We start from the raw sequence: 27,097 nt of genomic DNA on the forward strand, positions 1-27,097 counted from the left end.
TGTTCCTACTTTCAGACATGAGAAAGCCTCAACCCAGAACTCCCGACTGTAACGATGAAACTATTATTATAACGTATATAAATTATCAGAAGAATCAGCTTTTTTAAAAAGTACATGATTGTTATTCAACCAACTCAAAAATGCCATTTAATATTTATGTTATTAACATTAATGTTCCCCAGAGGATGAATCCATCATATTATTCTATTATTATCTATTGCTTCCTGTATGCTGCTGTAGCGAAAAAATTTCCCCCCGGGGATTAATAAAGTAACTACCTAACCTCACCTAACCTAACCTAATCTGTCTGAGGATCAGCACCCCCTATCTATTATTCAGGTCCTTTACTACACCCCATCACTTAAACTGTGGACTGATCATCTCCTCTGATTATTAATGTTATTATTGGGTTTTTTCATTATGAAAGCATGTCAGGAAATAAAAAAACAACAGATTTGATTTGACATTATTAGTTCACTGGGCAGCAAACTATCTATTCACTTGTGTGAATAGAAATTATATTTAAGAGTGTTAAACAGATTTCAGGTCACATTATTGATCACAGAGCAACCAATCAGAATGAGGTTATGTGGTGCTGGAGCAGAACAATAACTAATCCTATTGGTTGTTCTAACAGAAAACAACTGGAAGGCAACCATTCACTGTACCCATAATGTACTATACAATAAGTGACGAAGAAACAAGTCATAAATTCAGGACAGTCAAAGTCCCAGCAGTTTTCAGTGTAGGGCTGTTCACAGGGAAGTACTGGTTCCAGGATTTTGGTCAGAGTGCTAGCTCGAGCCAGAGCGAGTTCAGATCATCTCTGCTCCCATCAAGGCTGGACATCCACCAGTTAGGTCAGTGTGGTCACACAGAAACGGCTGTTCCGCTGCTGTTCAGGTGAATAATGGATAACTGAGGCCTGCACACCTGAACCAGGTTTCCTGTATGAGTTTGTGTGGCGTGTGTTGAGGCTACCTGAAATAAACCCTCCGTTCCAGTATCCAAACTAACACACTATCTAGTATGTTCCAGTATCCATACTAGCACACTATCTAGTATGTTCCAGTATCCATACTAACACACTATCCAGTATGTTCCAGTATCCATACTAACACACTATCTAGTATGTTCCAGTATCCATACTAACACACTATCTAGTATGTTCCAGTATCCATACTAACACACTACCCAGTATGTTCCAGTATCCATACTAACACACTATCTAGTATGTTCCAGTATCCATACTAGCACACTATCTAGTATGTTCCAGTATCCATACTAACACACTATCTAGTATGTTCCAGTATCCATACTAACACACTATCTAGTATGTTCCAGTATCCATACTAACACACTATCTAGTATGTTCCAGTATCCATACTAACACACTATCTAGTATGTTCCAGTATCCATACTAACACTATCTAGTATGTTCCAGTATCCATACTAACACTATCTAGTATGTTCCAGTATCCATACTAACACACTATCTAGTATGTTCCAGTATCCATACTAACACTATCTAGTATGTTAAAATTAAGCATACTCATTCCAAATCTCATTCTTTTTCTTTTTACTTCAAACGTCCATGGATACAATTAAGACGGTCAAAGTTTAAGTAGCATGTTCCAGCTGTACCCATACTACATGCAACAGTAGATAGAGTTAGAGCTGCGAGTGATGGTGGAGCCATCTGGTGGTCCAGCAGTGCGAGCCTCATGTTTCTGATGTCACTTTACAGACATCAGTGAATGCTTCAGGGAGCTGCAGGATGAAATATGAATCCCGGCTGCTCTGGGTGACAGCTGAGTCCTGTACTTCTCACTGTGTGCTGAAAGACACAAGAGGTTCGCACATGAAACAACCATCAGCCAAACAGCTCCGTTTATGAGCCACAGAAACGTGTTGCTCTGCTATCAAACACCAAACAGAGAAACTCTCATTAACCCGGAAACCCTGCTGTCACACTTCTCATCCAATTTAGGTCTGACTGGTCGCCTTGTGGAGGGAAGCTTCCTGGAATGACAGCCAACACACTGACAGCTGGTATTTCAGGGGGTGAGAGACGGAGGCCTCTGTGGCGGGGGTCTGTGGGTGGGGGTGGTGATGGGGGGCGACCAGGCAGCGGTGGAGTAAAGACCGTTTTCCACCAGTTCCGTCTCCAACACGGCTGCCGGAGTGAATCTCCGTCATTAAAGTGGAAGCTTCATCACCGTAGCGCCGCGATCCGTCTCACCGTCGCTCGGACACCGCGGAGATCTGAACGGAGCAGATCGGATCGGCAGGAAGTCAGTCGAGAAAACTAAATACAATACCGGGAAATTTTTCAACATAAAACACCCATGTGCAAATTCCTAGTCATAAACACTTCACTTCATCACTGTCTACCCCTACAGTCTTTCAATCAGGACAAGAAACACATCCTCCTCCTGCTGCAGACAGTCTGTGAAACAGGATTCATGTTTATAATGATTAAAACACCGCCGCTGTTTTAACTTCGTCTGCAGCACAAAGTAAGAAATGACGACAAGAAACACAAAGGACCAGAAAGAAGCCGTTTAACATCGCTTACCTGATAGAAGAACAGAAATCCAGGAAACACGACCAGATCAGGAAGGAAGATGAAGACAAAGACTAAACGCTGCCGGTGGAGATGAAGCCATGAAGAGGACCAAACTAAACGGCAGTCACACGTCACATGACGGACCGCGTTCACAGGAATGACAGGCCGAGGCAGCGACGGAGGGCAACATCAACAGTCAGAGACAAAGGAAATCATCTGAACACCAGAGACACAAAGTCACATCCTCCTGTTGAACAAACAAGTCTGATTGGACTGAAAAGGTTCTGAGTTCTGAGTTCAGCCCAAACAGGAGACAACGTGGGCTCACAGGAACGTTAATCCAAGCAGTCATTTGTAGTTTCAAGTTAAAGGAGCGTTTCAAAAGGCGCCTACTTTATTGTATGTTAGTCAGGGAAGGGAAGAGGAGAGTGAGCTTAGGGTTCAAAAGCTCGTCAAGAGTCCAGAACATACTTTCAGAGATGACTTGTCTTGGTTTGCTTTCTGAGAACCGTTGTCTCTGACAGACAAGCTGCTGACAGGACGACAGGACGTCAGCTGAGCTCAGCGTTTCCCTCCGTTATGCATCGAGAAGACGCAGCTACACAGCACGCGAGGAGAACTCTGTCCTGGACGCAGGACTTTCTACCTGGGGCTGTTGCTGTGGGAACGGCTGTCAGAAAGTTAAAAACCGAGATCATCGACATCCTGGGACAGAGTGACATTACACTTCTCTCCTCTCAAAGCCAATCAGCAACACAACTGGACTTCAAGGATGAACTGAACAAACAGGACTCATGAATGGTTTTACTGTGGAGTGACATCCAAGAATATCCCTCGTTTCACTGTGCTACTAATCTCACTGATTACTGTAACCACCAGTACAGATTCCTGCGGTCACATGTTGGATCCAGAAGCTGCCTGAGAGACACGATGTCCCACACGACGTCTCCTCTCCAGGGTCTGAGCTGAGAGCGCCGCCCTGCTGGTGGCTGAACGGCTGCTGCCACCAGCAGGGGGCCGACCTCCTCAGAGGAAGAAGCGTTAGCTTGCGGGTGACATGGAGTGGGCGGACAGTGCAGTGACTCGGGTGTTCCTGAACCCTGCAGGGCAGCCGCACAGGAGGGGCAGCTGAAGGAGGACGACGGTGACATGTCCCCCGCCAACACAGTCCGCCTCAGTGGACACTGCAGATAATGTGCATCAGAGCAACACTCGGTGGAAGAACCAGAACAAGCCCGGAGCGGTGCTTCATGTCAGAGCTGCACTTCTGCTCACAGACTCCCTCCATGAAGCGAGCAGCTCTGGTACTGAGCTGATGAGCGCTGGCTGGACATTTGAACTGGGTCACAATAAGTAGGAAATCTCAGGCTCCCACATACAAACAAGAGAAGCATATTTCTGGTGGTGTGTGTGTGTGTGTGTGTGTGTGTGTGTGTGTGTGTGTGTGTGTGTGTGTGTGTGTGTGTGTGTGTGTGTGTGTGTGTGTGTGTGTGTGTGTGTGTGTGTGTGTGTGTTTTATATCCAGTCTGTGGTTTTGTGTTCTCCCAGTTCTGTTCTCCCGGTTCTGTTCTCCGGTTCTTTTCCCCCGGTTCTGTTCTCCGGTTCTTTTCCCCTGGTTCTGTTTTCCCGGTTCTGTTCTCCCGGTTCTGTTTTCCCGGTTCTGTTCTCCGGTTCTTTTCTCCCGGTTGGTTCTGTTCTCCCGGTTCTGTTCTCCCAGTTCTGTTCTCCCGGTTCCCAGAACTGGTTCTGTTCTCCCGGTTCTTTTCTCCCAGTTCTGTTCTCCGGATCTGTTCTCCCGGATCTGTTCTCCCGGTTCTGTTCACCCGGTTCTCCCCTCCTACGTGTGGAGGAGGCCAATGAAAGACACATCCAACTGTTGTCCGTCTCTGTTTGACTCGGTCTCCTTGTGTTCCAGATAAGTGTCCCTGTGCCGGGTTAGGACCTCAGCGGGACCATGGACACCACGGTCATCCCCCTGGATGACATCCAGGCTCTGGAGGCCAAGGAGGAGCAGGAGGAGTTGGGCCTTGTTGGGCATCGTCGGTACTTTCCTCAACCTGTTTGTGATTGTGTTTGTTTACATCTACACAACGCTGTGAAGGACCGGAGACGCTGCCGTCAGAGAAGACACATACCACTAAACCTCCAACATGAGGGTCTCACACGGGACACGCTGGCTACAGACGGAGACAGACGGCCGAGGCCCAGCCATGAGCCCGGGAGATAACGAAGGGACCTAGTGGGGACCGGGACTCTGGAGGATCCAGAGGGGACCCAGAGGGGACCGGGACTCTGGAGGATCCAGAGGAGACCGGGACTCTGGAAGATCCAGAGGGGACCCAGAGGGGACCGGGATTCTGGAGGATCCAGAGGGGACCCAGAGGGGACCGGGACTCTGGAGGAACCCAGAGGGGACCGGAACTCTGAAGGATCCAGAGGAGACCGGGACTCTAGAGGATCCAGAGGGGACCCAGAGGGGACCGGGACTCTGGAGGATCCAGAGGAGACCGGGACTCTGGAAGATCCAGAGGGGACCCAGAGGGGACCGGGACTCTGGAGGATCCAGAGGGGATCCAGAGGAGACCCAGAGGGGACCGGGACTCTGAAGGATCCAGAGGAGACCGGGACTCTAGAGGATCCAGAGGGGACCCAGAGGGGACCGGGACTCTGGAGGATCCAGAGGAGACCGGGACTCTGGAAGATCCAGAGGGGACCCAGAGGGGACCGGGACTCTGGAGGATCCAGAGGGGATCCAGAGGAGACCCAGAGGGGACCGGGACTCTGCTGCTGATTCTCTTCCATTGGTTGTTACTTCATGTTAAATGTGGCGGACTGTTCCTTTAGCAGCAAGATGACAGCAGAGCCTGTAAAAAGATGCTGGTCTGGTCAAACATGTTGCAGCTGTAAACACGACAGCGAGCCGGTGACATCATCTCCAGGAGACCAACCAGCTGTCAGCGTACTTCATCTAAAAACATACAAATGCGACTTCACAGGTCGGATAACTCCAGGAAACATTCAACATGAGGAGATATTTTTATAGATGACAAGATCCACTTGTAATTTAAACTTTTTTACTCGTATGAGACTGGAAATATCCTCTGCTTTGTGTTTCTGCATCTGTCCACCTTTTGACATCTGGGACGGAGGAGAGGGGATATCTCTATTGTTTTGTTCATGTTGATTTTAGGGTGGTGTCAGCATCTTTTTCCTGTATTAAAAGTTTTTTTTTTATAAATATTTGAATAAAGTCTGGATTTCTGAGGGTGATGGGGGACAATAAAATAAAATAATAAAATAAATGACGACAGCCTGTTTATGTTCTGACCAATCATCATCCATCAGTGATGTCATCATCCATCAGTGATGTCATCAACCATCAGTGATGTCATCGTTGGTTTGTGAACGTTATGAATCCTCCAGTTCAGATTCTGTCCGTCACCATCTTTGCTAGTTCGGAGCGGTTTGGAGCAGGAAGTGACCATATTTGGACGAGCTGGGGGAGGAGCCAGCGGTGGATCTGACCGATCTGATTGGAAACCTGAAGATACTATGTCCCACCCACCGATAGCTGTAACCTGACTGCACCACAGGTCTGTCAATCAAACAGACACACCCCCAAAAACAGCACTGAGATAACTGGTGGAGACATTTTATCGACTTTTTGGAGCCGACCTCTCGTGGCACTCAGTGGTACAGTCTGTAGTTTTACATCCAGTCTGTAGTTTTATATGCAGTCTGTGGTTTTATATCCAGTCTGTAGTTTTATATCCAGTCTGTAGTTTTATATGCAGTCTGTGGTTTTATATCCAGTCTGTGGTTTTATATCCAGTCTGTGGTTTTATATCCATTCTTTAGTTTTATATCCAGTCTGTGATTTTATATCCAGTCTGTGGTTTTATATCCAGTCTGTGGTTTTATATCCAGCCTGTAGTTTTATATCCAGTCTGTGGTTTTATATCCAGTCTGTGGTTTTATATCCAGTCTGTAGTTTTATATCCAGTCTGTGGTTTTATATCCAGTCTGTAGTTTTATATCCAGTCTGTGGTTTTATATCCAGTCTGTAGTTTTATATCCAGTCTGTGGTTTTATATCCAGTCTGTAGTTTTATATCCAGTCTGTGGTTTTATATCCAGTCTGTGGTTTTATATCCAGCCTGTAGTTTTATATCCAGTCTGTGGTTTTATATCCAGTCTGTGGTTTTATATCCAGTCTGTGGTTTTATATCCATTCTTTAGTTTTATATCCAGTCTGTGATTTTATATCCAGTCTGTGGTTTTATATCCAGTCTGTGGTTTTATATCCAGTCTGTAGTTGTATATCCAGTCTGTGGTTTTATATCCAGTCTGTAGTTTCACCTTCTACCGACTTCATTAATAAACCTTAACATGTGGTAGATTCTTCCACTGCTACTGAAACAGAAGACACACTCTGACACCTGCAGGAGTAAAAAACACTGTTCTCACAGACAGACACACAGAGCTGTCCAGCGATGCCTCATCCCTCAGTGATGAATCACTACCAGCCACCAGTCGTGTTCAGATTACCCTCCAACATCATGCTCACACACTCAACATGAATGATGGAATAAAACAGCCATTACTTCGGTGGCGCCACCTGCTGCCTACACGACCTCAAAGCTTCAAAGCTCTCTCACAGACACAGTGGAAATTACAGTAGTGTGGATGTGGAGCTCTTTGATTCACTTGTTTTAGTTGGTCAGAGTTAGTGAAAGAAGCTCTGTGAACCGTTTCAGGGTGTCACCATATACAGGTTCCTGTGAACTGATCAATATGAACCACAGACCAAGGGAGGTACACCAGAGGTACACCGGAGGGTACACGAGGTACACCGGAGGTACAGTGCATCCGGAAAGTATTCACAGCGCTTCACTTTTTCCATATTTTGTTATGTTACAGCCTTATTCCAAAATGGATTAAATATTTTTTTTCCCTAAAAATTCTACACACAATACCCCATAATGATAACGTGAAAAAGTTTTTTTTTTTTTTTTTTCAATGTTTGCAAATCTATTAAAAATAAAAAACGAAAAAAAAAAAAATCACATGTACATCAGTATTCACAGCCTTTGCCATTACATTCAAAATTGAGCTCAGGTGCTTCCTGTTTCCACTGATCATCATGAGATGTTTCTACAACTTGATTGGAGTCCACCTGGTAAATTCAGTTGATTGGACATGATTTGGAAAGACACACACCGTCTATATAAGGTCCCACAGTTGACATGTCAGAGCACAAACCAAGACATGAAGTCCAAAGAATTGTCTGTAGACCTCCGAGACAGGATTGTATTGAGGCACAGATCTGGGGAAGGGTACAGAAACATTTCTGCAGCATTGAAGGTCCCAATGAGCACAGTGGCCTCCATCATCTGTAAATGGAAGAAGTTTGAACCACCAGGACTCTTCCTAGAGTTGGCCGCCCGACCAAACTGAGCGACCGGGGGAGAAGGGCCTTAGTCAGGGAGGTGACCAAGAACCCGATGGTCACTCTGACAGAGCTCCAACGTTGCTCTGTGAAGAGAGGAGAACCTTCCAGAAGGACAACCATCTCTGCAGCACTCCACCCAGCAGGCCTGTATGGTAGAGTGGACGGACGGAAGACACTCCTCAGTAAAAGGCTCATGACAGCCCACCTGGAGTTTACCAAAAGGCACCTGAAGGACTGTCAGACCAGGAGAAACTAAATTCTCTGGTCTGATGAAACAAAGATTGAACTCTTTGGCCTGAATGCCAAGCGTCATGTTTGGAGGAAACCAGGCAGCGCTTATCACCTGGCCAATACCATCTCTACGGTGAAGCATGGTGGTGGCAGCATCATGCTGTGGGGATGTTTTTCAGCAGCAGGAACTGGGAGACCAGTCAGGATGGAGGGAAAGATGAATGCAGCAATGTACAGAGACATCCTTGATGAAAACCTTCTCCAGAGCGCTCTGGACCTCAGACTGAGGCGAAGGTTCATCTTCCAACAGGACAACGACCCGAAGCACACAGCCAAGATAACAAAGGAATGTCTTCGGGACAACTCTGTGAATGTCCTTGAGAGGCCCAGGCAGAGCCCAGACTTGAACCCGATTGAACATCTCTGGAGAGATCTGAAGATGTCTGAGCACCAACGCTCCCCATCCAACCTGATGGAGCTTCAGAGGTCCTGTAAAGAAGAACAGGAGAAACTGCCCAAGAATAGGAGCCAAGCTTATAGCATCATACTCAAAAAGACTTGAGGCTGTAATTGCTGCCAAAGGTGCTTCAACAAAGTATTGAGCAAAGGCTGTGAATACTTATGTACGTGTTATATTTTCGTTCTTTATTTTTAATAGATTTGCAAAAATTTTAAACAAACTATTTTCACTTTGTCATTATGGGATATTGTGTGTAGAATTTTGAGGAAAAAAAATGAATTTAATCCATTGAGGAATAAGGCTGTAACATAACAAAATGTGTAAAAAGTGAAGCGCTGTGAATACTTTCCGGATGCACTGTACACCAGAGGGTACACAAGGTACACCGGAGGGTACACGAGGTTAGCTTCCATCAGCTTCCATCATCTTGCATCAGTTCCCATCATCTTGCATCATCTTCCTTCAGCTTCCATCAGCTTCCATCAGCTGTGACGGCTGGTTAGAACAGTATGATGTCATTCTTTACTAAACTATAAACTAATTATAAAAGAAATATTTCTCAGAATAAAGACTGTGTTTCACCCACCCACCCACAAACAAACCGGATAATGAGGAGCAATCATAAGCCTCACAATGCTTTTTATCAGCTGTTATTTAATTATGAGACCTGGGGCGCAGCAGCAGCACACAGTCAGTTGGAGCTGGATGATGAGCAACAGCACACAATGACAACACTGATGCTAAGATCCTCACGCCTCTTACTGCATGGCATCCAAACTCAACACAAAGCGGGGCCTGATCCAACAGCTGGAAGCAGCTGGAACACACCGGAGGGTTTCAGCGCTGCTTACCCACAGCCAGAGTCAGGAAACCTTCCTGCTAAAGGCTTCATGAAACATTCCTATACATGGTAAAAACTTCCAGTTTGTGGAAACAGAAACATAAAACAAACCAGTAACAGCTTGAACGCAACCATGAGGCACCACACAATATAATACTTCACACAAAAACAACTGATACTGTTCATAAATAAATTATAATGGGTTTTTGTGATTGTTGTGATCAAAAATGAGGTAAAATTTCAGGAATTGGCAAAAATTGCAAGTACAGGAAAAAATATACAGACTTTTTTTAAACTCCCTGATGAAGAGCAATCTGTGCTGACTTCCTGTGAAAATGATCCTGCTGAACATCACAGAAATGTTTGACCTGTAATCTTCTCTCATTTCTGTTTTGAACATCATGGGGCTCCAAGTGATAAAACAGAGTGTAAAAGCGACATATCTTTGCAGAACAGACAGTCTGTGACTGGAATATATATAACAAAGAATACACCTGCCTTCAAAATAAGAGCTTTAGATGCTGTTTAAATCACAGACTGTACACCATAAAGTCACCTTCTGAGGTAGACATTTTTTTACAGACAAATCACAGGAAATTTGGCAAATTGAAGGCTCCTAAAGATATGGCAGAGATTATCTGAACTTGTGTTCATTATTGTGATGGTAAAATGGAGATTTTCGGAAGGAATAAACATCCTCTGCATCTAGCTGTGTATTTACTAGCAGATCATGTGAACATTCAAGGACGGGATGCTGGATTCTCTCTGGAGAAAAACTACAAATACTCATGCAGTGAACGATAACTGATAACAGAATAACCCAAAAACATCTGGTGCTTCAAAACTAACACGTCCTAGTCGTCTGCAAACACATAGCATTTCCTGTGGCCACTTCACAATAAAAGCCTTTTTTTCCTGGATTGCAACAGCAGGACATCTCTGTAAACATAAACGCCTACGTAAATATCCTTCCAATGTGTTTTGTGTTTGAGTGGATATGGAAATTGATAGAAAGAGGGAGAAGAGTTGGACAGAGCAGCCTGAGACTGAAGGGCAGCAGCAGGGGAAGAGGACATGTAGAGACGTGGCAGGCGTGTGAGGCGTGTGGTGTGCTGCTGTTCCCTGTGAAGGGGCGGAGCCTACCTGAGTCGTTGCGGAGGTAGGAGGACATGGCGGGGATGAGGCAGGACTGGCTCAGCAGCTCCTGCAGCACTGCTGGCAGCGCTGAGGTGTTGTGGGCTCTGCTGTCTGCAGAAGCGTCGGCACCGGGGCAGCTGCTGCAGCCGGCCGGGTTGATGTAGCTCGCCAGGACCTGAGGCAGCAAACGTACCGGAGACATGAGAAAGGTCACCGATAACACTTCCTCCTAAAGACACCGCAGCTGCTGTCTAACTGACAGAACAGCAGCGTCATCTGGATCAGCATCAGGATGCAGGAACCTCTTCGATCCACTTGGTGTTTAAAGAAATTGTAACATTTCAAAATAAGAGCTTTGAAACACTGAAGTTTTTTACCTGCTTTAATAACAATAATAAATGCAGGTGAGCAAAGACATGATGATGATTGGACATCACAACTCTGCGTGTGAATGAACGCTACTTTCTTATTACCTCTGCGGTCACTGAGAATAACAGCTGAACCCAACAGTAAGTCAAAGATGGCCGCAGCTGATGGACAAACGGTGGAGATGGGCGGAGTTACCTGCAGCAGACAGGTGACGTGCTCCTCCTCCAGACGTTGCTTGGTGAGAGCCTGCTCCACGTCCCAGCCGGACGCTGTGGATCCGGTACCAAACCCGGTTCCTTTGGCCCAGTACAGCTGCTGCTCCTCAGTGGTGCCCCCCCCGTGACAGCTGGACATCTGCGGCTGAGAACACACACACACACCAGATAATCAACTTAACACATACACATGTAATAGAACTTGATATTTCCAGTCAAACGGACGTCTTATTTCCTTCAGTAATAATCAGTGTTACTGAAACGTAGAAAATATAACATTGTTTTTAATATAGTCTTTAGGACCTGAGCGGGGTCTGGACTGCAGCCCCCCGCGGCTACTTTCACCTACATGTACAAAATTCTGCACACATGTGTCACCTTCATCTCCAAAAAAGTCTCTTGGCACCGTGACCTCAACTCAACAGCACGTCGGCCATTTTGAATTTCATGACCATTTTTGGAGATTTGCACATTGTATGTTAAACTCCTTCTACAGAATTTATCGGACTGACTTGAAATTTAGTCTGGGCACTCTTAACACCTTTGGGATTGAAAGTTGTTAAAATGATTAGTTTTTGTTGAACGGTGTGTGTGTGTGTGTGTGTGTGGGGGGGGGGGGGGCAGTGACCGTCTTTGGCTCCATGATCCTTCAGACCTGGCAGCTCCATGAAGCCCCACAGTGGGCCGGGGCTCCGGACACATGCGGTCTGTCTGTCTGTCTATCCAGCCACTGAAGGACCTGTCTCCTTTTCTTTTTTGCTCAACTGACTGCACCCCAGGCCTGTCAATCAAACAGACACGCCCCCAAAAACAGGTCTTCTTGAATCTTCTTTTCTAATGAATGAGGGATTATTTTCAGATGGACCTCCAGAAAACTAATAAGAAGGAGTGACTTTAGCTAACAACAATCTCTGATGAAAACAGGACAGGAAGCTGCCATCACTGAGTCCAACTTATTGATTAACTTATCAATTATGAATGCACATCTGCGCTGGAAAACATCCACTTAATTTGATTGATTCAGATGTAGTGTTTGAACAGCGTGTGTAAGCTGTCCGTTACCGTCGTACCTCAGACACGCTGCTGCTGGCGTTGGGGTTGCGGGGGGCGTGGTGGCTGAGGGCCGACAGACAGGCCAGGATGAGGTGGATGGCACCGATCTCCAGAGCCATGCGGCGCAGCAGCACGCCGTCGTCGGTGGTCAGAGGAGTGCTGCTGAACAACGCTCGCAGGACGTGGAAGGGCAGCGTGGGCAGAACGTTGGCCGAGGGAGACTGAAGGATGTGACCTGAGAGGAAGGCCAAGCAGAAACTTACTTCACAACCAGCAGCGTCCTGCACGGGATGAAGCTATATTACACGAGAGGACCGCATCACGGTCGTGTTAATAATCACGTTAAAACTCTTTCCAGTTAATACTGCTATTATACAACAAGTCACCATCTAAATAAAACATGTAATCTACACGTGTTCATATTGTGGAACAATTCACTCTCGAAATATTAAACTTTTTGTTAGTGTGACCTCTGTTTCCATGGCAACACATCAGTAGATGTCAGTAGACTCTTATGTAATATACGCAGTGTTTACTAGTCCGACCCTTAGTGACCACCTAGCAACAGAGTTCGTTGGTAACACAAACAAACTATCTGTGAAATCAGGTTCTTTCAACACACAAATAAAACATTACTTCAGCTGATGTTCGGTATCATAGCAACCGAAGCGTCTCAGCGGAGGGAACGTGATGTGAGTGAGTAGTTGAGATGACATCAGTAGACACCTTGACACGGTTAAAGACATGCGTGTGTGTTGCTGCCTTTGGTGGGGAGGTGCTGGTACTTACTGCCCTCTCCGTCATCCGTGACGCCCAGCACCAGGCGCAGCAGACACTGGGCGTGCTTCCTCTCCTTCAGCAGCACCTCAGCGTAGCCCGGCAGGCGCAGGAACAGGCCAAAGGCTGCCAGCGAGTGGGCGGGGATGGGGGACATGGTCTGCACCGAGGACGAGGACGACGAGGACGACTGGGACTGCTGCTTGTTGATGGGCGGCGGCTCGGCGGCGATGGACTCCGGCGCCTCGTACACCAGCTCGCCCGACTGCTCGATGGTCACCCATTCGAACTGGTCGCTGTCTTTGGGCTTCTCTTGGGTGGAGGAGGGCATCACCGGGGTGCTGACCTGCCACATTCATCAGAGCACGCAGTTAAACAAAGTCAGAGACTAACATGCTGACATGAGACACTGCTGCTTCTCCACAGACAGAGAATCATGAAACCGTTTCCTGTTTCAACCTCCTGGAATCAAAGACAAACACGTTTCAGCTGCATTATCAAAGTGAAGCATCGACGTTCATTCTTAGCTTTTGGAGAACTCTCCCTCATTTCACATGGTCTTCATCAACAGATAAAGCTGATCAGTAGTTAAGGAGAAGGATCTGATGCAGCTCACATTTCAGCCATGCTGCTGTTTGGACTCAGAGGAGGTTTAAAAAAAATTCACTGCTGCCTAAAAATACAAATGTTTCATATGATTCAAGGTTAACTGAAGTGATGAGATGAGAAAAGTTTCTGTGGTCTAGATATGATCCAGGTTTGGTTCTGGACAGGTTTGAGGGCCTTTGTTTGAGAAACTGAACTGAACGGCACAACAACAACAACACACTTCTGTTGTCCTTAAAGGTCCCTTATTGTGTTTATTCACCGGTTTCTGTTTTCTTTGTAAAGCAGGAGGAGGAGCAACACAAACTCTGTGTCCACGTGTTTACACAGAGAACTGCACTGTGCTATTCGGACTACTTTAAGATTGTGATGTCACAAACTCTTGCTCATGCCATATGTCTGTGTTGAGATTTGTTTGGATTTAAAAAACACTAAAATACCTGGTTATGGATATCGAGACTTCACAAAAAACAAAAGTGTAAAATATGGGACCTGAACAGGAACTTCTGCTGCGATGTGTTTCCTGTACTTCGGCTCGCTTTGATTGCACCTGAGCACGAGTCTCACCTGCTGAATGACATCCGGGTAGAGCATGGGCAGCCTCTCTGCAATGAGAGCCAGGCCGCCCATGCCGGCGAACACCTGCAGCGGGGACTGGATGGGGTTGGTCTCCAGCAGCGACTCGTCGGTGGCGGCGTCCAGACACTCGTCGCCGGGCGTCATGGGTTCGTCCTCGGGACAGCTGTTCAGCATGTCACAGTGATCCGCTGCAAGAAGAGCAAACAGAGGACCTGTTGTATGTTCATGGACTGTCTGACAGCGGGGACACCAGGAGCACTGCATATGTTTGTCAGCTTCAGCATCATCTCCACTGTTTAGGTTGGAGGTACATCAGATGTAGTATCTTCCGTACATTATCTTACTTTTTCTTCTGTCTATGATGAACAGGTTCTGTATCAAAGTTTAACTTCATTAATATGTTTGACCACACCGTTCCCACTCCCACTTCCTGAATCTACACGTGAGGCTTTATTGTTGGAGCTTAAATTAAATAGGACCACATTTCACTTTCAAAACTCCACCAACTGGTCTCCTTGGTCCCCAAATGTTTGCAGAGTGTTGTTAAAACAAGAGGTGATGCATCACAGTGGTGAACATGATCCTGTCCAGACTTTTGAGACGTGTTGCTGGTATCAAATTCAAAAGGATACACAATTCAATTTCCGTTTCAACATTTGATGTGGTCTTTGGTCTATTTCCAATTAAATATGAGTTTACATGATTTACAAATCATCACAATCTGTATTTATTTACATTTTCCCAACTTTTTGAAATGGTTGAATATTGGGTCATTGTGACACTAGATGATATCATGCAAATACGTTGTTGTTGTTTTTTCTTCATGATAAATGCTTCAGCAGAGGCTTCTGTGTAAAGAGGAAGTTGTGTCTGTGACTTCTGACACTCCAACGTTGAAAAATGAAGTGTTTTTTCCAAGACTTTATGTGATGTCTGTATTAAACCTGCATTTTATGTTTTCGACTATTTCCAGTAATCTTCAGGAGCATCAGGCTGGTCTGTCAGACATCAGGAACTCTCTCCACTTAAAGCAAGTAAGCTTTATGTATAAAGGAATAACCACCACCACAATAACCTGAAACACCTGCCCTGAAACACCCGTCCTGAAACACCCGCCCTAAAACACCCGTCCTGAAACACCCGTCCTGAAACACCCATGCTGAAACACCCGCCCTAAAACACCCGCTCTGAAACACCTGTCCTGAAACACCCGCTCTGAAACACCCGTCCTGAAACACCCGCTCTGAAACACCCATGCTGAAACACCCGTCCTGAAACACCTGCCCTAAAACACCCGCCCTGAAACACCCGTCCTGAAACACCCGCCCTAAAACACCCGTCCTGAAACACCCGCTCTGAAACACCCGTCCTGAAACACCCGTCCTGAAACACCCGCTCTGAAACACCCGTCCTGAAACACCCGCTCTGAAACACCCATGCTGAAACACCCGTCCTGAAACACCCGCCCTAAAACACCCATCCTGAAACACCCATGCTGAAACACCCGCCCTGAAACACATTTTCCAGGGTCATTGATGTCTTCCTTCATTCATCAGCAGCAGTTTTTTTTTGTTCCACAGGGACCGATGGTGTAGTGAATGTCAATGTGTTCAGGCAGACGGACACTCAGGGGCTTCTTTCAGAGTGATCAGACTGATCAGGGAGAGACTCCACTCCTACTAATCCATGTTATATGTAAATCTGTCGGTGCCACCAGGTGTCTGATCTCTGCAGGTCAGGTAATGAGGCTATCTGAATTCAGACAGGGAGGATATATTGGTTAAATAAAGATAATGGCTGACCCCATAAAGTGGTTAGTGGGACATAGAAAAACCACGGGGCTAAAAGGCCCCATTGTCTCCTACAACCTGATGTGTATAAAACTAAGTTAACATCGATAAAAATAATTAAATTTGAAACTTTTATTGTGAAGACCACAATTTCCACAAATCACTTCCTGTTTGTCCTCTTGTTCCGGTTTCTGCAGTGAAGTTTTATTTGGTGATGAAAACAGGAGCAGAGACTTTCTGGTTGGAAATGAGGAGTTATTGTTGTTAATGATGTACTTTATGATGTTAATACTTTCAGCACAGAATCTGATGACGATTTTTTTGCCGAAAAAAAATCTCAAGAATTGGAAAAAATTGCAAGCTCCTGCAAATATTGTGGCGTTTGCTTGAATATGTGTTAATTATTGAGATGGCAGGATGGCGATTTCCTGGAGGGACTGAAAGCTGCTTCCTGCAGCCTGAACAGAGAGAAGCTCTGTGACCGAACCTGAACACCATCCTCTCTGATCAAAGTCCACGGAGGACATGTCTGCATGCTCTTCACCTTCAAGCCTGCTGACCTGCTCGGGAAAGATTGTGTTGATGACTGTTTTCTGCTCTTGTTTCCAAAGACGGCTGCACACCTAGAACACACGTCTATGGACTCTTATTACTGCTACACTGCTCTGATATTTAATATAACAGTGAGATATTATAATTTTCTGTGTCTAGCAGCAGGCTCACTGGGAGACAACAGACTTCCACATCCACTACTGCAAAGAAGAAGAAGAAGATGTGTAATATTTAGAGGTTATAAATGGACTGTGGACAGGACGTGGTGGACAGACAAAATGTGAGAGCATTTCTGCACATTCACCAGTGCTGAGATCATCAGAACCAGAATGTGATGTTATAAATGAATGTGACCTCATCCTGACCCGTGAGTCCGCAGAGTCAAACGGCTATATAAATATAAATATATATATAATATATAAATATAAGCAGTGAGCTGCAGTGTGTCTCTGACAGCAGCTTGACTGAATGTCCTCCAGAGACAGAACTCACTGCATTCTCTGACTGTCAAAGTAAAATGATACACATTCAACCTTAAACACACTTTGTTGAATAAGGAAGAACTCTGGTATGAATCAGAGTTTCATCCTCCATTCCACTAAAAACCCTTCAATCTTGTCCTGAAGTTACATGTGGGGAACAAAGAGCTTTCCCTCCGCAGCACACATCAGCACACATCAGCACACATCAGCAGAGGAGTGATGCTGACTGAACAGGAGCACCAAACCAGCTCACACTGCAAAGCCTTCCAGGTGATGTGAGTCCTGACCGGAGAACAGCTCCACTAAACCTGACCAAGCCACCGGCCTGGAGGTTATTCTGAAGGTTCACTACCAACCAGATTCTGTTTCTGTTCACACCACCATTGTTCCACAGCGGAGAATCACAGGTCTGTTTCACAACAAACACCATTTCCTGTCAGAAGGTTCAGTTTAGTGCAGCGTGACCTGATGAGTCACCTGACTGAGGCGGACAGTGTTAGATCACCTGAGCGTTCTGTTATCAGACAAAGTGTATTTGACTGAAGTGTGATTTCAATTTCAACTGAAGAGAATCCCCAGCAGGGTGAGCACAGCTGTGTGTTTCAGTACCTTTCTCGGTGCGGAGCCTCTTGAAGGAGTCGGTCTTTGAGAGGCCGGGGTCAGAGATGACCTTGGAGCCCAGCTTCACGGTCAGGTTGATGGACTGGTAGCCCTGTGGCAGCTTACGGTCATACAGGAGGGTCAGCAGCTGGGCCAGCGTCATCTCAGGGGGGAGGGGCTGACCTGGAGGGGAGGACAAGGAAAATGAACAAGTCCTGTACTACTACACCTGCTGAGAGTCTGACTCCTCCCCCCTTGTCCTGTCTACTGAGTCTGACTCCTCCCCCTCTGTCTACTGAGTGTCTGACTCCTCCCCCTCTGTGGTACCTGGCAGCAGCTTGTGATACAGGTGAAATACAGGCACGCTGATGGTTTTGGCTGAGGGGTCCACACCAGATGAAGCTGTCAGCTTGTCGCTCATGACGCGGCCCCTCCTGGATGGAGGTCTGGGAGGGGTGGACAGAGCCCTCTTGGACTGGGACTTTAAACCTAATGGCAGAGACCGACAACATGGAGACAGCAGTTTCTACTTTTTTGTACTAGTTTCATACTTTTCATTCCCAGTACAGGTTGATTAATGAGCTGATGCAATGGATCAGAGTACCTGAGGCCACGACAACGCTGTAGTTGTCCTGGAAGCCGCTGTCAGCCTTCATCTTCTCCTTCTCCTCATGGTTCTTCTTTTCCTTGTCCTCCTTCTGCTCGTTGATCAGCTTGGCTGTGATGCTGGGCGTGTCTGGATGAATACACAGAAGAGAGCATGAACTCATGAACATCAACATCTTTAGTTAGTTCCAAGTTAGTCTCTGTTATCCCGGGTTTCCCCGTTATCCTGGGTTTCTCTGTGGCTGGTGGACTGTTCCACACCTCACTGCAGGGATGTTCATTGGTCGACCACTTCTGGGGACGATTCACTGAAAGTCTGCATGTGAAATCACGTGCAAACTTCACATCACCTGCAAAAAACGAAACGTCTCACCGTCCCAGGTCCTGAACGTGTTGCTGTCGTGTTCCTTTTTGCTTTTGAGGTTGTTCTGTTTTTTCATGGCAGGACTCACTTTAAAACAGCATCAACTGTTTTTCTGACTCCTCACAAAACCTCCTCTATTCGTGCCATGAAGCACTTCCACAAACATGTTGATTGCTGCTGGAGGACCTCCTTACATGCTGAGCTTCTTTTCTTTCCTCCTACTCTTTAACTGACTCATACCTCACCATCTTCTTCTCTCCCATAGTTTCTTATTATTATCTGTTGTCTCCATTCAGTTCCTTCACTCGTGTAGTTTCTGTTCTTTCTTTTCCAGATGTCCCGTCATGGAGCTGCATGTCTCTGCTCTGTGATTGTCGTCTCCACCAACAGTTCTTCTCTTCTATCTCTATGCTGTCCTTTTCTCTCTCTGCTCTCCTCTCACCCCAACAGTCGAGGAAGATGCTCCGCCCACCTCTGATCCTGGTTCTGTTAACAGATGCTCCGCCCACCTCTGATCCTGGTTCTGTTAACAGATGCTCCGCCCACCTCTGATCCTGGTTCTTCCTGTTAAAGGGAGTTTTTCTTCCCTCTGTTGGAGGTTTTTCTCCCTTAAAGAGGAGTTTTTCCCTCCTAGTTTATGTGGGAATTGTTGAATTGTTGGTTTCTCTGTATAATATTGTAAAGTCTTGCTGTAAAGACTTTAATGTGTTAAGTGCCATGAAATAACCTGTGTTGTGATTTGGCGCTATATAAATAAAATTGAATTGAATTGAATCTGACTGATTGATGATCCCACTGACTGAAAACACCTGACTGCTGATCCTCAGAGTTCACAGACTAGACCACTAACAGATCTGTAATATTTTAATAATTTGTTGTCTTAAATACAATGCTTGGATGGTTCTTCCTTTCTTTGGTAAAAACTAGTATTAGAAGGCTTAGAAAGTGGATATTTTCCAACAGGCAGTAGATGGTATGCCTCTCAGACAGCAGCAGCAGTGTATCAGGCTTTCTATCAGATGTTCAAGGTCCCATGAGGTGATCCATTCATCATGCACACAGCTGACTGAGGGCTCACGGGTAATGCTGCAGCTCCCAGCAGGTTGGAATTCAAATAAGAAGATCAGAAGTTCCTGTTTGTGCTACAGTGTGCTGAATAAATCCCGTCACACATCCACGGCTCCACTTCTTCCTCTACTCACACAAAGGTCACGCCTCATGCTGCACACAGGAGCTTCAAACCTACCCGACACCCGGTCCAGGACTTCAGCCAGCGTGGTGGAGATGGGCAGGTGGAGGGTGCGGTACTTGTGACCCGCCCCGTACATGGGATGCTGGATCATGTGGCTGGTGGCATTGATGCGTCCTTTATATAACTGAGAGGAAGAGAAGGTCAAAGGTTAGTCGTCATCAAGATAAAGAACATGCAGACCAACATAATACTCGTGATCAGACATGGAGCAGGTGTCAGAGGTCTCAGCTACACAGTTCATCTACAAACCTTTGACAAAGTTACACATACAGACACACAACACTCAAACTAACAGAGCTGACACATCACTGTAGAGACACAATGAACAACACAGACAGAGAATCAATCCAGTGCAGCAGACAAAGCAGTCCGAGTCAGGTTTCCTGTCCCGAGTCCTCGAAATAATTTCATCTATTCATTTCTATTTTTCTCTAAAACATATAATTTACTCGTTTCATTTTTCTCAAACATTTAATTTATTCATTTGATTTCTCTCTAAAAATAACAGCAGTGACGACACATTTTCATGTTTCTTTAGTACAAATAAAAACAAATAACCAAAACTAAAATAAACATCTGTATAAAATGTAAAGACAGCTGAGACCTTGTCAGCTGCCGTCCCGTCTGCAGGCAGAAAGACAGAACATCCTATAATAATGGTGATGAGAACAGTGAAATAGCTCAGCTGTTGAAACACCTCGTTCTGGGTAATTAATACAGTTTTCTGTTCACCTCGCTGGCCGACACACTCTCCTAAAATAGCTGCTCTGACAGCCAATCACGGGGTGTGTAGTAACGAGGATGTCACCGAGGACACACAAACCTTGTTTGAATCACTCTGCTGGCTCTATACTGCTGTGCTGGTCCCTGGTGGACAGCGTAGAACACTACATCGGGCTCAGTGCCACACAGACTGGATATAAAACTACAGACTGGATATAAACTACAGACTGGATATAAAACTACAGACTGGATATAAACTACAGACTGGATATAAAAGTGTTCATAGCTTCAGGTCTGTAAAATGGTTCTGATCCAGAAGTGTCTTCAGCTGCAATACCAGCGAGTGCCACTAGAGGTCGGCTCCAAAAAGCCTCCGGCTCCATAGACTCCCATTCAACTTCTCTCATCAAATCCAAAGTGAATAAAATGTGTCCATCAGTTATCTTGGTGTTGTTAGCTAAAGTCACTCCTTCTTATTAGTTTTCTGGAGGTCCATCTGAAAATAATCCCTCATTCATTAGAAAAGAAGATTCAAGAAGACCTGTTTTTGAAGCTCAGACACAACTGAACAAACTGACAGAACATCACCCACCGGACAGGGAGACTGCAGGAAGACTGTAACCTTCTCGTCCTCCAGCATCAGCTGCAGGAAGAGCCTTCGAATGAAGCCTGAGATGTTTCCGGACATCGGCACGTTCCCTCGCTGAGGAGCCGACTGGAAGAGTTCACAGAGGACCTGCAGCCACAACAAAGTCTCAGAATACCAACACACAAACTGAAGGAAGTCTGTCACTGATACCTCGAAGAGTTCTCACTCTCAGAACATTTTCTAACAGCAATAACTTTTAGAACCTTCCCAGGCCGTGTGTGTACAGTGGTGGAGTGAAAGCCCACCTGAGCCATGAGCCGCTGGTTGTTGGGGTGGCAGGAGATGCACTGGAGGAAGAAGGCCACCGTGGCGTTCTCCAGAGCCGTCCTCTGCTGCGTGGTGAGCCCGCCCGCCTGTCCGGACGAAGCCAGGGAGAAGCGTGAGCCTGAGGGCTGCGTCTGGGGACGGGGGGGACCTGCTGCAGACGTCGAGCTCAGGGGCTGACAGCCTGCGTTGGCACCGGCACCGGCGCTGGCACTGGAGTGGCACAGCAGGAAGAGCAGCGCCGTCCACAGCGGATTGACCTCGGGTCCTCCCAGCCAGTCTTTCATGGCGTGGCTGTTGCCCACCTCCGTGAGGAAGCGCAGCACCGGGGCGGCCAGCTCGGCGACCAGCGGGGGCCGAGCGTGAGAGGACAGGGACGGCGAGTGGTAGTGGTGGTGGTGGTGGCGTCTCTCGGCCTGTCCGGCAGGCAGAGGGAGGTCGGCGCTGGACAGCAGGCCGACACAGAACTGAGCCAGGCTGCGGACCAGCAGCGAGGGAAGGCCCGAGTCCAGCAGCTGCTCGATGGCTCCTGGAGACTGGGAGGCCGCCGCCAGGGTGGTGAGCTGCGACTCAGACAGGCTGACGGGGGGTCTGGCGTGCTTGGAGTCGTCCGTGAGTCCCGCTGCGTTGGCGGTGGCGTCGTGCTGCTTCTTGCCGTCGTCGGTCATGGCCAGGCGGCGCTGCTGGGCTTGACAGTGGGTGGCGCTGGGACCTGAGACGATACCCATCCAGGACATGAGCAGGGAGAAGTAGCTAGGGTGGATGTGACACATGGAGCACAGCAGGCTGTCCACGGCCTTCTTCAGCACGATGTTGGAGGGCAGTGACATGGACCAGTTGTACAGCAGCCTGGAGGAGGAAAAGCATCATTGTGAGTAAATGTGAGAGATTCTTCCCTGTAGATGGGTATAGTAGTTATGATTGATGCAGGGACTGACTCAAAGAGCTCTCTGTCGAGTAGTGCGGGCAGGTCGTAGTCCACCGGCAGCTCATAGCTGTGCCACAGGATGGCCGCCACACAGTGGAGGTGGGAGGGCGACGGCATGAGGAGCCCGTACTCCCTGGAGGAGGAGGAGGAGGAGGAGGCGGCGGAGGAGGAGGCCGCTGCGTATCCCATCGGACCGCTCATCTTGTGTGCCGCCACTCGGGACGAGTCGTGGACCCACTGGAGGAGAGCCTGGATCCTAGAGAGGGTTCAGAGTCAGGACGCAGATAAATAACTCAGCACAAGGTTAAAAATAACATCCTCAGTCCTTCAGACCGCTCGATTTATATGCAACAAACAGAAGCAGGTGACAGTAAAAGATGAGGAGGAGAGTTACAGGACGCTCTTTGCTCGGAGCTGATGGGTCTGTCTGGAGTATCACCTTGAGAGGGAGGACTGTTTCTCAGTGGTTCTTAAAGGAGCAGTAAAGGGCAGACTGCCTCCAGTACCTGTCTTTGGTTCCAGAGTCCTGTGTGGTGCCCAGCTGGTACAGGATGTCGATGGTGGAGTCTGATGAGAGGCCGTTCAGTCGCCCGAACAGCAGAGGGCTGTTCAGATCTGCAGAGACAGAACACAGATTCAGGAGACACTTCACAACAAGCCTTTTTTCTGCACGAGTTTAAATCATCTCCCACTCAGATCTGCTACATTTCATCATTGTTGCACATTTTTCTGTACATGAAAGTTTATCTACGTTCATTATGTAGACGTGTTAACACAGTTAGCTAAAGTCGCTCCTTTGGCTCCAGTTCAGATTCTGTCCGTCACCATCTTGTTAGTTCGGAGCGGTTTGGAGCAGGAAGTGACCATATTTGGATGAGCTGGGGGAGGAGCCAGCGGTGGATCTGACCTATCTGATTGAAACCATGACGATACTACGTCCCGCCCACCGATAGCTGTAACCTGACTGCACCACAGGCCTGTCAATCAAACAGACACACCCCCAAAAACAGGTCTTCTTGAATCTTCTTTTCTAATGAATGAGGGATTATTTTCAGATGGACCTCCAGAAAACTAAGAAGAAGGAGTGACTTTAGCTAACAACACCGAGATAACTGATGGACACATTTTATTCACTTTATCCAGTCTGTGGATATAAAACACAGACTGGATGTAAAACAGTGTGTAGTTTTATATCCAGTCTGTAGTTTTATATCCAGTCTGTAATTTTATATCTAGTCTGTAGTTTTATATCCAGTCTGTAGTTTTATATCCAGTCTGTGGTTTTATATCCAGTCTGTAGTTTTATATCTAGTCTGTAGTTTTATATCCAGTCTGTAGTTTTATATCCAGTCTGTAATTTTATATCTAGTCTGTAATTTTATATCCAGTCTGTAATTTTATATCCAGTCTGTAGTTTTATATCCAGTCTGTAATTTTATATCTAGTCTGTAATTTTATATCCAGTCTGTAGTTTTATATCCAGTCTGTAATTTTATATCCAGTCTGTGACGGAGATCCAGACTCAGGTCAGGTTGGGCTATCAAATGTAATTCAGTAAGAACTTTCTCACTCGACTGCACTAATCACCTGCAGCCACTAGTCAGTGAAGCCTATTGGACAGAAGAGACATATCACCAGCCAGCCCGGTGAGCTAAGGCTACAAAAACACTTTCATTAGCAGAAACACGACATTGTCTGTCATTCAAAGTCTAATAACTTCATTTAAGAAGCTCTTCACGATTGATTAGACATTTGAGGAGTTTTTATGCTTTTTAAGGACTTTTTGAGGATGTCCTGCCTCCGACTGAATGTCAGCAGGGATGCAGTGGTGGGAGACTCACTGCCAGGGTCGGTGCCAGAGGCGGCGCAGTTCCTCAGCAGAATGTCGATGAGCTTCAGTCCGATGCGAGTGGACTGCAGGCCGATCTTCACCAGCACGGCTTCGATGTTGGGCGAGTGCATGCCGCAGTAAGGCGACATGAGCAGCGCGGCGCAGGTCTGCAGCAGGTTGGCGGTCGGGGCAGCAGCGCTGGCCATCATGGCCTCCAGGTCGCTGACGTGGGTCAGGCAGTGGTGGAGAAGACGCAGCCACCCGATGCTGTACGGGGAGAACAAACAGTCACACCACCCACATCTAAAACGAAGGACACACCGTCAGTCCAGGAGCCATCGCTGTTACCTGGTTTTAGAGACCTGGTCCTCAGAGGGCAGGAAGGGGTTGTTCACTGTTGCGGAGGAGGTGTTACCGAATGCCGTCAGACCCAACAGTTTGATCTGAGACAGACCCAATGTGCTGGCATCACGAGGCCGGTGCAGCCTCAGACAAACAGCTGATGCCACCTCCGCCTTCACCAGCTGGATCTTTATGTAGGTCAGGCCGCTGGTCATGACCGGCGTGGAGAGCGGCAGCATGTTGACCCCGTCAGCGCTGATCTCCACGGAGACCGACGATGGGCAGGCTGGTTGGAGGAAGACACAGCAGAATGTTAAAGAACGACTCTGCGGATTTCATCCAGATGAGATGAAAAGACGTTTGTTGGAGAAACATGTAAAACCCAAAAAGTTGTGATGCAGTGTAAAATGTAAATAAAAATAGAATGAAATGATTTGCAAATCACATAAACCCATATTTAATTGAAAATCAAATAAAGACAACATATCAAATGTTGAATTTTACAGTTTTATGAAAAATATATGCACATTTTGAATTTGATGCTGGCAACACATTTTAAAAAAAGTTGGAAAGTGGAAATCACTGCATGGGCTCAGGAACACTTGTGAAAACCATCGTCTGTGAACACAGTTCATCGCTGCGTCCACAAATGATGTTAAAACTCTCCAAAGAAGAAACCAGATAGAAACATGATCCAGAAACACAGCCGCCTTCTCTGGACCGAGATCATTGAAGATGGACTGAGGTGAAGTGGACAACTGTCCTGAGGTCTGATGGATCACAATCTGAGATTCTGTTTGGAAATCATGGACGCTGCATCCTCCAGGTTAAAGAGGAGAGGGACCATCCAGACAAGAATGGGACCACATTTCACTTTCAAAACTCCAGAAACTGGTCTCCTCAGTTCCCAAACATTTCCAGAGTGTTGTTAAAAGAAGAGGTGATGCAGCTCAGTGGTGAACATGATCCTGGAACAACTTTATAGAGACGTGTTGCTGACATCAAATTCAAAATGAGTGGATATTTTTCATAAAAACTAACAAACTTCAGTTTCAACATTTGATATTTTGTATTTGGTCTATTTTCAATTAAATATTGGTTTACATCATTTTTAAATCATTGCATTCTGTTTTTATTTACATTTTACACAGCGTCCCAACTGTTCTGGAAACATGGTAGTAAGTGTGTAGTTTCATTATCAGACTGGGAGCTACTCACTGGCCAGGGAGGCGAGGTGTGGCTGGATGTGGAGCTCCTTCAGCAGCACAGCAGCGGGGAGGTGGATGGTGAGGTCACACCAGGCCTCTTCCGGTAGGAAGATGTAGGACCAGGCTGCGGAGCGGGCCCGGCGGTGGGGCGGAGTGGCCTGGAGGAGGACCTCCGCCGGCTGAGCTGTGGGGCTGCTGGAGGTGATGGTGCCTGAGGAGGGACAAACATCAGCACGCATCAGAGAGGAGTTTTATTACAGGAGAAATATTGTTCCATTGGACGTAACAGAGGGAACAAAGTGAATGTACACACCTAAAGGAGCGAAGTTGTGGAGTCCCTCTGCATTGTCCGGCTCTGAGGTCATCACTCTGGCTTTCAGGTTTCCGTCTGCTGCCTTTCCAGGACCAGAGTCCAAGAACTTCATGATGGTGGACACCATGCTGCGGGCCGTGTTCACGATGGCTCTGGTGCTGGTCACCATGTTGTTACAGATCAGCTGGACACCGCCTGGTAGGAGACAAAGTTATGGTTTCTCATAAATCTGAGTTATACCACAACTACAATCCTTTCTTAATGTCACAGAGCCGTGCTTCACTTTGTATGAAACCTATGAAAGATCTTTAACTCTGGATAATTAAAAAAAAAAAAAACTGTGGAGGGAATAACATCTATATTCAGCTAGAAAAACTTTTCAGAATCAGACTCACTGGGACAGTTTGTAAGCGCAACTTTTGAATAAAGGTTAAATCAATGCAGAGTGAAAATATGGGACTTCTGCAGCAGTTTTCTGAACACTGTTTTATTATCTGTATTTTGAACACATCAGTGTGACACATAGTAACCAGGAATGTTTAGTCTTCGGTAAATTACAACCCTGCTTCCAAAATCGTTGGGACGATGTGTAAAATGTAAATACAAACAGAACTAAACTGGCCTCCTGCAGTCCAGACCTGTCACATATTTAAAACATCTGTAGCATCATGAAACAAAAAAAAATAAGACAAAGGAGACCCTGAACTGTTGAGCAGCTGAAATCCTCTGTCAGGCAAAAATGGGACCACATTTCACTTTCAAAACTCAAGAAACTGGTCTCCTCAGTTCCCAAAGGTTTACAGAGTGTTGCTAAAAGAAGAGGTGATGCAGCTCAGTGGTGAACATGATCTCAACGTGTTGCTGGCATCAACTTCAAAATGAGCAGATATTTTTCATGAAACAAT

At 46.5% G+C, this 27,097-nt stretch overlaps 1 protein-coding gene across 9 annotated transcripts in view; it reads right to left on the reverse strand.

Moving 5' to 3' along the window:
- The window catches only part of birc6 (baculoviral IAP repeat containing 6), a 94,729-nt gene that overhangs the window by 21,560 nt on the left and 46,072 nt on the right, over window positions 1-27,097 (reverse strand). For 6 of the 9 annotated variants that reach the window (XM_069722454.1, XM_069722448.1, XM_069722447.1 and 3 more), the window contains exons 48-64: window positions 26,193-26,387; window positions 25,890-26,090; window positions 24,678-24,957; window positions 24,340-24,596; window positions 23,005-23,113; window positions 22,509-22,754; window positions 21,552-22,419; window positions 21,250-21,393; window positions 19,929-20,058; window positions 18,317-18,448; window positions 18,040-18,201; window positions 17,722-17,895; window positions 14,277-14,500; window positions 13,116-13,449; window positions 12,344-12,561; window positions 11,254-11,418; window positions 10,696-10,864 (exon numbers count right to left, since the gene is read on the reverse strand). In XM_069722454.1, the coding sequence (XP_069578555.1) occupies window positions 10,696-10,864; window positions 11,254-11,418; window positions 12,344-12,561; window positions 13,116-13,449; window positions 14,277-14,500; window positions 17,722-17,895; window positions 18,040-18,201; window positions 18,317-18,448; window positions 19,929-20,058; window positions 21,250-21,393; window positions 21,552-22,419; window positions 22,509-22,754; window positions 23,005-23,113; window positions 24,340-24,596; window positions 24,678-24,957; window positions 25,890-26,090; window positions 26,193-26,387 (4,008 nt within the window). The remainder of the gene's footprint in view (window positions 1-10,695; window positions 10,865-11,253; window positions 11,419-12,343; window positions 12,562-13,115; window positions 13,450-14,276; window positions 14,501-17,721; window positions 17,896-18,039; window positions 18,202-18,316; window positions 18,449-19,928; window positions 20,059-21,249; window positions 21,394-21,551; window positions 22,420-22,508; window positions 22,755-23,004; window positions 23,114-24,339; window positions 24,597-24,677; window positions 24,958-25,889; window positions 26,091-26,192; window positions 26,388-27,097) is intronic. The other 3 variants (XM_069722455.1, XM_069722453.1, XM_069722449.1) reach the window with 1 other exon arrangement.

Source organism: Brachyistius frenatus, unplaced genomic scaffold, assembly GCF_029030835.1.
Source record: "Brachyistius frenatus isolate BFR_SWC_R1_liver_20210118 unplaced genomic scaffold, ASM2903083v1 Contig_292, whole genome shotgun sequence".
NCBI classification, from domain to species: Eukaryota; Metazoa; Chordata; class Actinopteri; family Embiotocidae; genus Brachyistius; species Brachyistius frenatus.